The sequence below is a fragment of the Saccostrea cucullata genome, unplaced genomic scaffold (assembly GCF_032062105.1).
Source record: "Saccostrea cucullata isolate Sc308-1 unplaced genomic scaffold, CSIRO_AGI_Scuc_v1 ctg17, whole genome shotgun sequence".
Classification (NCBI taxonomy): Eukaryota; Metazoa; Mollusca; class Bivalvia; order Ostreida; family Ostreidae; genus Saccostrea; species Saccostrea cuccullata.
In genome coordinates, this window is record NW_026932411.1 from 335,227 (window position 1) to 350,933 (window position 15,707).

Sequence of the window (15,707 nt, forward strand, 5' to 3'; positions counted from 1 at the left end):
TATCCATTAAGTGCGGTTTTTAAGTCAGAATGAATTAGGCTAAAGCCTGCGTATAACAGCATTTACAGAAGTGGTTTAGTCATTTAATCTTAAGATTAATTAATCTGTCAGGGACCGAATAATATCACTCATGGCCATTAGGGTGACCGAAGTCTAATTTCACTTGCGCCACTTAGTCTGTCGTGTTTGTCAGGTTTTTGTTTTGAAAGAATCATAGTTTAAATACCCTTATTAAGAGCTTTCCTCTTATAACTGATACACTATCCTTTCGGTTTTATATTTTTACTTCATTAAACATTGAATATACATATTATCCCATCAAAATTAGGCGATATAATAGCCATACACATATATAAATTGGTTAAAACATCAAGTGGACCTGGATAAGATAGTTTAAAGGAAAAAACTCTTACTACCAAACAGTTATCGATCTTTAACATTAACTGGAGAGGAACAAATGTGCACCATGCAGAATCAAGCATCGAGCACAGACTTGGTAGGAATCATTCGCCCTGCTAGGAAACCGAGAAGAAAAGAATCACTTTCCGCTTGTCTAAAAAAACCGAAAAAACCAAAGGACTTATCTGAAGAAAACTTTCAAGGTGATGTATAATATCCATATATACATGTCCTTTTATGCTGATGAACATTTTTTTTTTCAATAGTGCGTTATAAAAAAAAAAAATTGACTGAATAATTTCGACATGTTTCAAAAACATCTTTTCCATTTAATTGTAAGTTATTAAAAAAACAAAACAAATTTCAATAATTGAAATGTTTTCACCATCATGTATGCGATAAATAAATAAATACTTAAGAATAGAATATCAATATAAATCATATAATTATTATAATCATGATAATAAGAAATCAGGAAAATTAAAGCAGTTTTCTCCTTTGGATAGTATTTTACAAAAAAAGAAGGTTTTTTGGCATTTGATGTACATATATTAAATATTAATTATTTACTTGTGCTATAATTGATCAAAAGACAGTCAAGATCAATGATTCAAAATACCCTATACTTTTCAAAAGATATAACGTTGATATTCTTTATACATAAAAGTTTTCTAAAGGAATAATACCTAACAATTATACTTTTTCAGTAACCATGCTAACTTTTTCGATTGCCTTCATTCAATCTTTTAGAAATAATGAATACTTTTCAAATCATTGACTCAAACGAAGATGGAAGGATTTCTAAGAAGGAGTTAAGGGATGCGGCGTTTCTGATTGGATTAAATCCAACAAAAAGAGAGCTAGAGGCATGGTGGACGGAAGCCGATAGTAATCGTGAGTAAAATCAACCCGAAAAGAAATATCTGAAAACTTTATCTACCACGTTCAACAATAACGACTATATGTACATAAAAACCATTTTTCTTTACAATGCATAGTCTAGTTATGGTAAAGCACTTTATTTTTTATTGTAGGAACATCATTTCTAAGGTCATCATTCCTCTGAACACTTTTAGTTTGATTCTAACTAATGTCTACTAGGTTGACGAATTAACTTTTTTTTTTTTTTACATAAATCAATATTTGTTAAACATTTGTTTATTCTCATTTTTATTCACAAGTTTAATGTTAATACATATGTTTGGTAATTCATTTTAAAAGTCTTAACTAATTGTAAGTATTTGTTGATAATATCAAATTTATGAGTTGCATTCCTAACACAGAGGACGGCTTCATAAGCAGAGAGGAGTACGTTAACGTCATGAAAACTAACTATGTATCTATAGACATTGAAAGAGAGAGGATGATAGCTGCATTTAAAGTGTTTGACACTAATGGTGACGAGAAGATTTCACTAGAGGAAATGGCATTAGTTTTGAAACACAACGACTCTTTTTCTGCAACAGACATCGAATCTTTATTCAAAGAAATTGACACAAGCAATCAGGGTTTTATAAACTTCACAGGTAAGGCGAATAAATAGGTACTATTTACAGGTAAATAACAATTAATATAAACTATTCTTTCAAGGGAAATAAGTTATTATTTCAAATTAAAGACTTTTATTATTAAGTATCAAACAGTAAAAAATTCACATTTAAATAACAATATACTCTTATATTGAGGGATTAATCAGCATTAAATATCATTCTTTTACTTTCATATGAAGACTTTGTGAATTCATCTCTATGTACCAAAGTATTCTAAAACCCTATGAATGGACGTATTGCAGCACTGGATAATGCTTTTCCAAGGCTGAATGGTGAAGTTTGATTAATCAATTATCGATGGAAAAATGGGCTTTACATCTCAATAACGCTTGAATAAGATTTAAATTCTCTAAATAGAATCTGTGAGTCTTTTCAGAGCCGCCTAAACTACCAATTCTTTCTACCAGAAAATTCCCCGCATATGATAATTAATAATGGCACAAGAAAATCACAAAAAGTAGAATGTCAAGAGCTTTCCTTATGTGGACATCAATTGTACTTATGGCAAAATGGTCATTTGAAACATTTTTTTATCAAGACTTAGTTTCATACTCAATGTTTCCGAATAAAAAACTAGAATTTGTAACCCAATTAGTACATGTACAAACTATGTCATTTTAAAGTGCTCAGAAGGATTATATGATTAAGTTCCACAAAAGCGTGATAAGCAGCTATAAACGTTACACAACTCCCTTTGTTTCCTAATGCAAAGTGGAGTCCGAGAGTCCTGCCTAAGGATTTACAGGATTAGTGTACTAGTTAACCACTGACCTCGATACATCTTTAACCATCCAGATAGCAAGCTGTTTTAATGACATGTTCTACAATTTTGTCATATATACATGTATAGAAGATGAATTTCAGAGAGGCCAACCTGCACTCTGTGGTATTTTAAGTAAATATGATTTATAGCATAAAATGTTAATTGATGAAATTGTGCAAAAAAGGAAAATGAACATTTTTATACCTTCTTATAACTTGATTTTCACTTTTCTTTTAGATTATATATATAACAGGTGAATGTTAATGTTTTGATTTGCAAACAAAAGAGATGTCAACGAGGGCTCTTAACCTTCTTAGATATTTTGTGGATTACTGTTTCTGATTGTATAGAGGTCATATTAAATTGTGCCTTATCGAAATCTGATCTGTAATCAGCTTAAATCAAAACAGAAACACTTACACATCAAATATATTATTTTAAAGATTATTTTCAGAATGCATTGTAAAATTAGCAACAAATACTGCTATTGCAATGCTTCGATATGTTTGTGACTATTAGAATCAAACCGTGTGAGGATAAATACATATGTTCTCATTGATGAATAGCCCTCTTTCTTATCAAGAATAAACACGGCCATTCCTACTTCTGCAACTGAAAAGGAACGATATACATGTACAGCTAGGCTCTTTGTGGACACTATCGCCCTATCTACTGTTTCTCAAATATATTCCTGTAATGCAAAACATCACATTTTCTAGCTCAACCTTTTCCAAGGGGTTATGATTTAAGTAAACTTGAATCTAAACTAACTGGAGTATGATGCATGCTTGTAAAGCTGACTAACCATAGGTTTGCTGTCCATAAGAAGAAGTTTTTTCCATATCAAATTGATCGCTTATTTAGTCCCAGCCTAACCCGAAGACAGACTGAATAGTAATGACATTGCTGTTCTTGAAAAAATAATCAAGATTATTTATGTACATTAATGTCAAACTCGCCAAATGTGGCGCTTGCTACCCCAGGTGGTCATAAAACGAACGTGTTTGAATCAAAACTATCTGATAACGCTGCCATATAAACATGACATCAAGTATTTGCTATTCTTAACGATGATGACTTTTATTGTTAAAGATTTTTAGTATCATAGATATTTTTTAAGTAAATTATTTGTTAGCCTATTATAATCCCATCCTAATAGAAAAGAGAAAAGGTTTACGATGAAAACAACAACATGTAGCGACTGATTTCTATCCGAAAGATTCACCTGAACGTTTGGCTCTAAGACAAGGGATATTATTTAATCTTTTTTTAAACTACGGAAAGTTCAATGCATTGGCTCTTGGTCCGGCAGGAAATAAACTGCTAACTTTCAAAGAGTTATCATAGAGAAAAAAATTAGCAATGGAAATACATTATTTACTTTTTTTTTAGACTATGGAAAGTTTTGCCTACCTGATCAATACATAGGGCTCTCGGTGGCCCACTCCTCCTGGGCAACTTATCCAACCATCGGAATTTTCAGGGATCCGTGTTTTTCCCTCTTTACATAATTATACCGATTATAGATTTTTATCCTTTTCATTCAAGTTCACTTGGATATATCGGAATGACATATTAATGAGCATACATGTAACTATTGTTTACATAACACTTGAAGAGAAAAAGATAATATATATCAAAAAATAATATTTTGAAAGTTTTTTTTATCCCTTTCAGAGGGACTTTTACTTAAAATATTTAATTTCATTTAATGTTATTGTAATTTGTTCAAAATATTCATTCTGAGTACTCATTTCAAAACTAATGAATCTTGACCAAGGCCAAAAAATGTGAATGGTTAACATAAAACTACATAATGGTCAATATTATAAATCAATTATTCAAGTTACCATTGCACACCACAAATCATATTGGAAGCACTTTTTATGGGGAAAAGTCAAGAAGCACCAAACACCACTGTAAACCAGTAAAACCCTTTGTGAGTCCTCGATATGGAACAGGTAAGTCTGTTATGTAAACACGGAATTGACGTTTTCCTAAAAAGTTATTTTATGGATAGTATTTGATGAAAGTTAAAGTAAAAAAATTTGCACACAAAAGGGCGGGTGTGACACCAGTATAAATGGTTAAGATAAAACTACATAATGGTCAATATCATAAATCAATTATCAAACTCCTCCATGGCACCTGATTCCACATCTTATGTTTCGGAGTTTGTTCTCCTCCTATTTTGTATTGTTTATTGGACTTTTGAATATTGTTCATTATTTCCATATGTTTCACTCATTACATAAATCTTGGTTGTTAGATAACCAGTTTTTGAAGTAATATATCTCAATATGAAACGGATGTGTCAGGGTCTGTGGTATCTTTTATTTCAAGCTCACCGGGATATATCGTATTGACATAAGAATGGAAATAACCATTGTTACTTGACAATACATCGTCAATATAATCTAATGTTGAGTTTAAGGCCACAGTAAGTGTTTTCTTCTTTTTATGTGTAAGATATTTGACAAATTCTGCTTCGCACAATTACAAAGATGCGTCTGCTAATAACAGGGCGCAACTGGTACCGATGGGCATTCCAATAGATTGTAGAAGACATGGTCTCAAAACCACATAGAAATTGTCAATCAGAAACTTAAGCATATTTTTATTATAAACTTCAGAGTACTTCTGTGTACAAAATAATTTAAATTTGTAAATGACCACTGATCAATTATGAGAAAATAAGTATTTACGATGTTCCATTTTTATTGAAAAGCAGCTGTCAATGATATCGAAAAGCCTTGACTTTAAGTAATCGTGGGTATTGATAAAATGGGTGCTAAAAAACCTTAGAGAAATGTAAAGTTCTTAATGAAAAGGCCATTATCATTGCACCTCTCAAAGTAAATGCTGAGCAAAATGATAAAATGATTTAATTCTTATGAATCAGATTTAAATCTGAGAATAGGGTCAAAATTTTGATTTTTAATATTTTGAGTTTTCTTTCATGTACTTGCTTAAAAATTTGCAATTTTATATAACATTTAAATTCAAATATATGATAAAAATTTTGTTTCAATATCAATTTTTTTTCAAAAGTTATATTTTTTAATTATGTCAGTAGGTCTGCTTGAAATATTCACCAGCAATTGAACCTCTCTCTGCGTTTTTAAACTAACATGGCGTAATCTAAATTCCTCATAATTTTTTCACACTTTAAGTCCAGACTAGTTGACGCTCAGTCTAGTCTGTTACTTCTGGGATTATTTAATTTCGTGATAATATCTGTAGATAAGAATTGGTAGGGTATGGGTTTTACTAGAACATTGCTAATTCTCCAAGATCACATCAGGGAAGTCCATTTTGACTTATTTGTCCAGCGATATCTACTTACTGTTGAATACACTGTATAAGTTATTTTTATTTTTTACTTTTTATAATGCGATTTTTTTTCTTCAAAAAATAAAACTCTATATACAAGTTTCTTGTTTGGATCTTCAATTCGAAATATCTCCATATATTTCATACAAATAGAATAGAATACACATACTTTATAGGAAGAATCGAATCAACTGGGAAGCCTAAATTCCTAAAGCAGGTGATAGTGCTACATGTATATTGCAACAAAAACATGGGAAGTTGAAGTCATCACGTTTTTTATAAAAGGTTTGTTGTTAGGTTGTCACTTTTGTCCCTTTGTCCTTTCCTAGTGAAAAATCCTAATAGAAAGCTAGTGTATTTGTGGTGTCCTTTAATTCATGTTTGAAAGGATATATTAAATCCTAGTGCAAAAAATATGAAAATGAATTCTATAAATAAATGATAAAACGTCGAAGACATAAGCAGCTGAAAATGTTCAAATGTTAACACACGATATGGAGATAAAGAACAATAGTCATGCTCAAAAGTCCTTTTATCAATACAAATTAGGAGCAGAGCAAACACGGACCTCCAAAACATCAGAGGTGGGATCAAGTGCCATGGAGGTGTGAGTATACTTCTTTCAATTTTTATCTTAAATCATTTTTAAAATCATAATATGAATTAATTAATTCAATTTGTTTTATGGCTCACACAATGTATAAAATCTCGACTTTTGAAAAATCAGCCAGTGTTAAATTTTACCATGTAGAAAATAAAAAAAATGTATGTTTCGAAGCAAATGTTAAAATTCATTAATGACTACTGGAATGTGTAAAAATACACGCTATTAAAACATACTTTAAAAGTTTCGGTTTTAAACTGTTTTAATTAGGGAAATGAAAGGCAGTGATGTTCAGTTTATCTCTACACAACTGCACTACAAATGTAAACTGCATCTTCCTTATGAAGACAATACCTAAATTAAAACTTTTTAAACCACGATTATAATAGAGTTCTGTAAATATTATGTGATACTCAAAAATTAAAGGATTTATTACGCACTGTTATCTCGCTAACAAATATTAACACATTACTAAACAAAATCCTACATTAATAATCTCTTAAAGAGTTTTAAATTAAGCTGGTTATATGGGAACTATTTAATTATATGCCCGACCCTAACAAAATAATTGTAGCCCGACATTCAGAAAAAAATAGACAAAAGAGTGCGACAATCAAAATTCAAAGTTCGAACGACATTTGTGATTTTATCTGATATAAATATTTATAGTGATATAACAGGGTTAGGTAAGCAGAAATTATTTTTTAAAAAAATGATCTTATTGACAAAGATACAATGAAAAAGAACTGTCAAAATTTACTTTTTATTCAAAAACAAATGCCACAGATTTGACTCAGTCAAAATTTAGTATTTTTCCGCATTTTTAAAGACATGTATTTTTATTTATGCCTTTATTTATATAAAAGGTCTTTATTTATAGGTTTGAAATAATGTTAAAAACAATAGCTTCAATAAAAATAATCAATCGAGGATCTGTTTTGTTCGATAAAATTGACATAGATCAAGAATTTTCCAAAAATAGTCCTAATTGATAAATCGATACTCTAGAACACCGGAGGGCTAGCTAACGTTTAAAAAAGTCAGAACATAAAAAAATTGCCGATATAGCGTGAAGATATTGAAATTCCCAATAATGATTGAAGAACGTAGAAAAATATCTAAGATTTGTTTGCCATTTCTAGATCGTTCGTGAACGACTTTGATGAGTATCCATCACCTTGAAAGAAATGTAGTCACCCGATTCAGGATAACTGACTTGAATTGAAAAAAGAAACGATTTTCAGACTGATTAACACGTTCCTGATTTATCTGTGCTATTTCTTGGAATTCTACAAGACGAGAAGATCTATGAGAATATTGATATCAGTAAGGAGCGATGGCCAGGCGGACGAGTCAGATAACACCACACGAGACAGTCGTCATACCCAGTGACCTTACCGACAAACAGTTTGAGGGTAAGTCCAGAATATCTTCATTTATATAAATAAAAAAATATGCATTTCATTTGCTAATTTTATTAACCCGTTGCGATTGACCGGTTGACAGGGGATGCTAACTACCTCGTGGCACCTGATCCCGCCTCTTTTTGTTTTAGATGTTCATGCTTGCTTTGCTCCTGATTTGTATTGTTTAAAATGACTTTTGAGCTTGAGTACTGTTCGATAACTCGATATATTCCATCTCATTAAAAAAAGGTCAGAAATGCTGATTTTCTTCTGAGTGTTAAAATTATTTTTAAAAATTATTTTATGATTGTTATACACATTTTTTATTTAAAAAATGTTTGGATAACAACATATAGTCAATCCATCGAGACTGAACATGATATCGATCCAGATATCGACGAAACTTTTAACATCCGTTATCAACGCACTCGTTCACCCACAAAACAACATTAACAAGTCGTGTTCTCGTACCTCATAAGTATGATGTTTCACGTCAACGACAGTTTGTTCAGAAATTGGGTCATTTGATATGTTTTAAAATAAAGTACAACCACAGTTCATTAAAGTTAAAAGACATCGCCCCAGATATATTCCTCTTAGCAAATAAGCATAACAAATTCGCAGAAATTACCAGCAGTTACGCACTTAGTACATTAAAAAAAGCATTAAAAGTAGTAGTTTTTTAAAAAGAGAAATTCTTAGAAGTACAAATTCTATGAAATCATGTAAAATTATTTTTAAAAAGAAATGAAATGGAATATAAACGCGATAGTCATATATAGTCACGAAACTAGGGCAAAATGACAATAATAAGTTGTTTGACCTAAAAAAAATCTGAAGATGAAAAACAATTCTAAAAACAAATATTTAAGACCGTTTTATTAGGAAGCAATTTATGTTAAGTATCATGTTCAAACAATTCATTCATGTCAACGTTTCGTATGTAAATGTTTGTGTACGTTGGAAAAGCATTCTACTGATGACCGTTTGAAATAATTAATATTTTCGAAACACACATGTATTACAAGGAAACAAACAAAAACCCACAAAAATAATGAAAATTTCGGTTTCTCTTTATTTGTTTAAGGAATGAAGCTTATTTTAACGTATGTTATACTATATACATATCTTGGGACAGTTTATGTCTTATATTAATTGCGAAGCGTAAAAAAGCCTGAACTGCCCAAAGTTTTGTTATATCGTATTGCATAGGTTAAAATAAGCTCCATTCCTGATAATTTAATTTCAGTGTAGACAAAATAATAAGACAAGCTTCCCGCCAAATTAAGCATATTTCAAAAGCAACGCATTTTGACGTAACACATTGTGATGTAGTCAACTTATGTTATACAATATATATAACTTAAATCTTTTATCCAAAGAAATTATGTGTTTTAGCTACAATTAAATTATTCAGCACCGTATTTAAAACATATATTTAATTTCTATCTTTCCAATATCTTTATTTACCAGAAATAAAGGAGTCTTTCAATAAGATAGACCTGAATGGAGACGGCCGGTTATCTAAGAGGGAGTTAATGAAGGCCGCAGCCATCCTAGGTATGAACCCCACGGAAAAAGACGTCAACAAGATGATGAAGGACGTCGACAAGGACGGTGAGGAAATAAACCACAATAATACCATATCACTGATAAAAACAACAATGATATAGGAAAATAATAATACAATAAAACATCATATCACTGATAAAAACAACAATAATATAGGAAAATAATAATACAATAAAACATCATATCACTGATATAAACAACAATAATATTTATTATACTTTCATGTTAAATACTAAAATCTGATTGGTTTAGACGCAGTTAACAATATTATGAAAATAATAATACAATAAAACATCATATCACTGATAAAAACAACAATAATGTATGAAAATAATAATACAATAAAACATCATATCACTGATAAAAACAACAATAATATATGAAAATAATAATACAATAAAACATCATATCACTGATAAAAACAACAATAATTTATGAAAATAATAATACAATAAAACATCATATCACTGATAAGAACAACAATGATATATGAAAATAATAATACAATAAAACATCATATCACTGATAAAAACAACAATGATATTTGATAGGAAAATAGCGGTTTTTTTAAAGTAGGCAAAACTATAAGGTCAAGGTAAAAATGTTAAACGAAAATTAGAAGCCCTACCTTTGCAAAACTTATGGCTAAGGCTTAATGTTTTATAATGTCCTTTGCGCGAATAAATCAAAAATAGTAAAAAAATTAAAGGAAAGGTCAAGGTCAAAAGTCAAATATTTTTACTCAACGAAAGATCTTATCACAAGAATACACATTTGAAATATGGAAGCCGGAAAACATGTTGCAGTGCATACAACGTTTTAAAATATGCAACAACTTACTTGAAAAAAACGATTTAAAATCTCTTTCCATAAAATTTTGCAAGTCAACAGAACTTGGGATAATACTTTCGTCACTTCAAAGGACATCAACGAGAAATTTAGATCCACATGTTGGTATCATTAAAAAAATAATTAAGGCATAGACATGTGAACTATAAAAGCCTTTGCAATAAAACTCAACCATAAAAAAGCAATAATATATGAAAATAAGGTTAAATACAAACAATCACTGATAAAAACAACAATAATATAATAAAATAATAAAACAATAAAACATCATATCACACAACAATATATATATTTACAATAAAACATCACATCATCGATCCATAATATAGGAAAACATAATAATACAAAATATATTCAATGATAAAAATACTGATATATGCGTAACCAAGACAAACAATCGATTTATTACTAGTTATTGGATATTTAATTATTTAAATTCAGACAAATTTTAAGCCCTCTCTCTTTATTGATTTATTACTAGTTGTTAGATATTAAATTTGTTAAATGATGTCATCAATTTTTAAGTCATCAATTTTAAATTGATTTATTAGATAATAAAATACCATTGCTTACAAAATTTAAATGTTTATCCTAAGACAAAATTAAGGCAGGTAAGTTAAATTGGTATTCCAAACACCTTTGACTGACGTATCTAATTAGGCGCATTAAGCCGTAGATAATGAGATTAGCTACATGCTCGTCGACTGCTTGCAGTTTTGTCACAACGACATTGACAAAATAACCTATAATGTAGGCCATTTATGTCAAAGCAGATCTGTAAAACTGTTTGATATTAATGCTTAAAGAAATTTCATATGCAGGTGTTCATAATTTAAATGTGAAAATTTCTTAACCAGATGAACTAATTGTTAACTGATCGTAGTATGAAACAATTTACACGATATTGAATTATTTAGTCATTGTTTGCGATTTTACACTTAATTAAGAATCGGAATAAACGGTAGCAGTCTTTCTTCAGGATAAATAAATTAAAATGAACCAAGCGGCAATCATCAAACAAAAATCAATACACGCCCTTAACGTTTAATGGAAATAGTCCATATTGCGACAAGACAAGAAGGCTAAGACATTTTGTTCTTAAGACGTAAAGGACTGATGGAGGTAATCCAAACGGTTCACTCATTTAAATAATTTCTTCTTATAAATAATAAAGTTCTGAGCATAGAAACAATATTGTTACATATGTCAAAAAGAAATTAAGATGATAGCAATGAAAATAAAAAAAACAATGAAATAGAAAAACTTGAACCTCCTCCATCTTAATTGTCAATTGTACAAAACAGATATGAATAACTGAACATTACTCTATAGGATTTTTAAAATTTATTCTAATGCGTAAAACAGAAGGTAAATAAAAAAGAAATTCTTTCTAAAAAAGGACAATATAGAATGAATTGCTTATGCAGCAATATACCTTCATCATCTGCATACGGAGTTTACATATCTCAATTGATTAGATACGCAAGAGCATGCTCTACGTACGAAAAATTTCTACAAAGAGGTAAATTATTGGCAAACAAGTTGATGAAACAAAAATTTCAGCAGTTTCGATTAAAGTCACCATTTCGTAAGTTCTATGGTCGATACAATGACCTTGTCAGCAAATACAATTTATTATTGGGCCAAATGCTGACTGAGGTTTTTTTTTTAATATACTTATTGTTAGTCCATTTTTTATACACTGAATTAACGACGGATTTTCCCTTTATTCCTGATCATGACAAGAAACACGCGGCGGGTGTGACCGGTCGTCAGGGGATGCTCACTCTTCCAAGGCACCTGATCCCACCTCTGATGTTTTGGAGGTCCGTGTTTGCTCTTCTCCTGTATTGTTTTATGGATTTTTGATCTGGAATAATGTTCGATATCTCCATGTGTTTCATTTATGCTCTCGAAGTCGAAAATTCGAGGCATACAGTTTTTGCTTTTTCCTTGCGTCTTTCTAGATCTCTGTCTGTCTGCTTCGCCACAAAATTATAAATACTTCTCTCAACTTTTGATTGGTTAGCTCTATGGTTCATATGTCATACGGGTATACGTTGTGGTTAGGCCTTTCTTTAATCCGTGGATACCAAATATTTGATTTCCTGACCTTAGATTTTGACTTCCACTGCAAAATATTCGTAAACCTTAATCTTCCTTGATCTATCTGTGTAAATGATTGTTCTTAAATCTTTTATACCAGTACTTTACCTGTGAATTTCGTTTGTAAAGACATCTCCTTGATAACACTTTTTTTTTACTTTGAACGCTGAGATTGACCAACGTTTGAAAACATCTTTTGCCTTGAGTTTAAGTTTCGAATGGTTAGAGCTTGGGCTTTTATATTAATATACGTATGCAATTGTATTTACTTTGTTAAAGGTCTTTCGTATTGGGATTAAACCATTTTGACTCTTTTGACCTTGGAAGCTGGCCTACCATTGAAAACCTTAGCCATACCTTTAAAATGGTTGGGACTAGGGTCTTCATATTCAATTACGTTTTATTTGTGAAAAGATCTTTCTTTTGGTACCAGAATTTCTTATCTCTCTTGAACTTTTAGTTTGATTTATATTTGAGAAACGTTGCCATGAGCTGAAACACAGTAGCACCAGAGTTTCACAAACAAATCTTCTTTTATTAAATTGAACTTTTAGTTTTTAATTTGTAACTACACACTTTTGAGAAGTCATCTAATTTGTTGTGAATAATGGACGTGTATTTATCTCTCTAGGCGATGGGTTTATAAGTTTCAAAGAATACCTCAACATAATGAGAGAAAACTACAAGGAGGTAGATTTAGAACGAGAACGGATGAAGGCTGCGTTCAGTTATATAGACAAAGACAATGACGGTTATGTGACACTAAAGGAGCTTAAAGTAGTCCTCTGTCACAAAAACCAGGATATCACCGTACAGGAGATAGAGGAATTCTTTAAAGAAATTGACATAGATGGGGATGGAAAGATCGACTATGAAGGTAACTGGTTGATTATTAATTATGGTTTATTTTTTTCTAATTAAAGTACATTTGATAGATTATTTATCATAACATGATCTCCCAAACTTGAAAAAAAAAAAAGGAAAGTTATTAAGCATCCCTTTAGGCCTATGCGTGCAAAAAATATAATTGAAAATGAAAAATCTTCTATATTTTCAATTTTGATACTTATATCAAAATGTGTTTTTACTTAACACATGTTACCTATGAACCTGTAAAAGAATTTGAAATTTATTATATTAATATTTCTTTTAAGAATTCATCGAGTCCGATTTATGCAATAGTGTATTTTGACCATAACATTGATGGGGAAAGGAAGGGATGATTGTATCGTCGAAGCCATGTCCAAGTTGTACAAAAGATTGAATACCATATATTGTGAAATCTTTGTGTTGAGTATGGTTAAAATCCATTGATAGCAGATACGTATGTGTAGTTTTAAAATAATTACTTTTCTCTATATATTAGAAATTGCAACCTTAGTCACATTGATGGTTTAATTGATAACATTATCATCGTAAATTATTTCTAGTTTAATTTTTGACACAAAACTACGGGTACTTTGATAATATATGTGGGAAATAAGAGTGGATTTGGAATAAAGCTGATGTACTGAAAAGATTTTTTTTAGAAATATGATTGTAAATATAAATATTGACTATATATTACAGTAATTCAATATCATGCAAATGATGAGAAATTGCAATTTTGAATAGAAAATATACAATATTAAGAAAGTATGATATACAAGTTTTCATATTTTAAATTATGTAGCATTGCAAATATTGTATTTAATCACAAATTAATGAATTAATTTGTAGATACCGTTGAGTACTTAGTAATTTTGTTAGAACTGTACATATATTTTATTGTTGATTTTTAAAGTGTATAAATTTATAAATTAATGAACTGAGGACAAATCAAATCTTCTTTAATTGAAAGATTCAGTTTTCGTACAAATACTCGGTGTTGTAAAAGTTGAAATAAAACTCCAGATATTATATTAGCGTTTCATTAAGTTGACATCAAAAAGATGCTTGAATTCCTGATTGTCAATATCTATGTGTGTTTTTTTTTTTGGAGACCAGGTCTTCAAACAATCTATTGCAATTCCCATGGGTACCAATTGCGCCCCGTTATTAGCGGACATATTTTTGTATTCAAATGAAGCAGAATTTGTGCAAAATCTTTTGCTTGAAAAGAAGGAAATACTTACTGTGGCCTTCAAATCTACATTTAGATTTATACGATATATCCAGTAGAGCTCGAGATAAAAGATACCACAAATCTGACACATCCGTTTCATATTTGGATATTTTACTGGCAAAAGACGTTAATGGTAATCTAACAACAAAGCATACGGAGTTTATATATCTTAGTTGATTCGATACGTAAGAGCATGCTCTACGTATGAACGATTTCTAAAACGAGGTAACTTACTGATGAAACATGAATTTCACCAGTCTTGTTTAAAGTCATCATTTTGTAAGTTCTATAGTCGATACAATGACCTTGTCAGCAAATACAATTTGTCATTGAGTCAAATACTGACTGACGTTTTTCATACTAATGTTAGTCGTCATTCAAAAACTGAATTGACGACGGATGTTTCCTTTATTTCCCGATCATGACAAGGAGCAGCAGCACACGGCGTGTGTAACCGGTCAGCAGGCGATGCTTTTCCATGGCACCTGATCCCACCTTTGATGTTTGGGGGTCCGAGTTTGCTCTGCGCCTATTTTGCATTGTTTTACGGACGTTTGAGCTTAAATACTGTTCCTTATTTCCGTATGTTTCATGATTACACCACCATGGCACCTGCTCCCACCTCTGATATTTTGGAGGTCCATGCTTGCTCTGATTCTATTTTGAATTGTTTAATGGACCTTTGAGCTTGAATAGTATCTCCAAACATTTCATTACTAAAATTCATTCAGATTTTTTCTATATAAATATTAAAATGTTTTTGTTATTATTTCACAATTATGTATTTATGTATAACAAATAGAAGAAGGCGGATGTAACTGGTTAACAAAGAACGTTCCCAACTTCATTACATCTGGTCCCACCTCCATGTTATCAGAAGTCTGTATGTGCTGTGCTAATAATTGGAACTGTTTCATGGCATTTTCATCATGATAACAGGTTCCTCTCTACACACGGTTTTTCTGAAATTAATGTCAAACGGAAGCATTTGAAGGCGTGATTTAGTGAATTCTATTCGCTA

The 15,707-nt window shown here is 30.6% G+C and overlaps 2 protein-coding genes across 2 annotated transcripts; both read left to right on the plus strand.

Moving 5' to 3' along the window:
• The first annotated feature begins 466 nt into the window (after positions 1-466).
• Positions 467-2,332, plus strand: LOC134235047 (uncharacterized). The gene is made up of 4 exons (XM_062717128.1): positions 467-602; positions 1,150-1,293; positions 1,683-1,925; positions 2,129-2,332. Exons 1-4 carry the CDS (start codon positions 467-469, stop codon positions 2,164-2,166), a joined length of 561 nt encoding a protein of 186 aa, XP_062573112.1. The 3' UTR covers positions 2,167-2,332.
• Positions 2,333-7,974: 5,642 nt separating this feature from the next.
• Positions 7,975-13,774, plus strand: LOC134235048 (neo-calmodulin-like). Its single transcript, XM_062717129.1, has 4 exons — positions 7,975-8,064; positions 9,529-9,672; positions 13,214-13,459; positions 13,737-13,774. The coding sequence occupies exons 1-4, from the start codon at positions 7,986-7,988 to the stop codon at positions 13,772-13,774; spliced, it is 507 nt and encodes a 168-aa protein (XP_062573113.1). The 5' UTR covers positions 7,975-7,985.
• The last annotated feature ends 1,933 nt before the right edge of the window (positions 13,775-15,707 follow it).

Coding starts and splice junctions, on each gene's coding strand:
- LOC134235047 (XM_062717128.1), top strand. CDS start 467: ATGCAGAATCAAGCATCGAGCACAGACTTGGTAGGAATCATTCGCCCT. Junction 603..1,149: donor ATCTGAAGAAAACTTTCAAG/GTGATGTATAAT, acceptor TCAATCTTTTAG/AAATAATGAATACTTTTCAA. Junction 1,926..2,128: donor GGGTTTTATAAACTTCACAG/GTAAGGCGAATA, acceptor TTTCATATGAAG/ACTTTGTGAATTCATCTCTA.
- LOC134235048 (XM_062717129.1), top strand. CDS start 7,986: ATGGCCAGGCGGACGAGTCAGATAACACCACACGAGACAGTCGTCATA. Junction 9,673..13,213: donor GAAGGACGTCGACAAGGACG/GTGAGGAAATAA, acceptor TTATCTCTCTAG/GCGATGGGTTTATAAGTTTC. Junction 13,460..13,736: donor TGGAAAGATCGACTATGAAG/GTAACTGGTTGA, acceptor ATTTCTTTTAAG/AATTCATCGAGTCCGATTTA.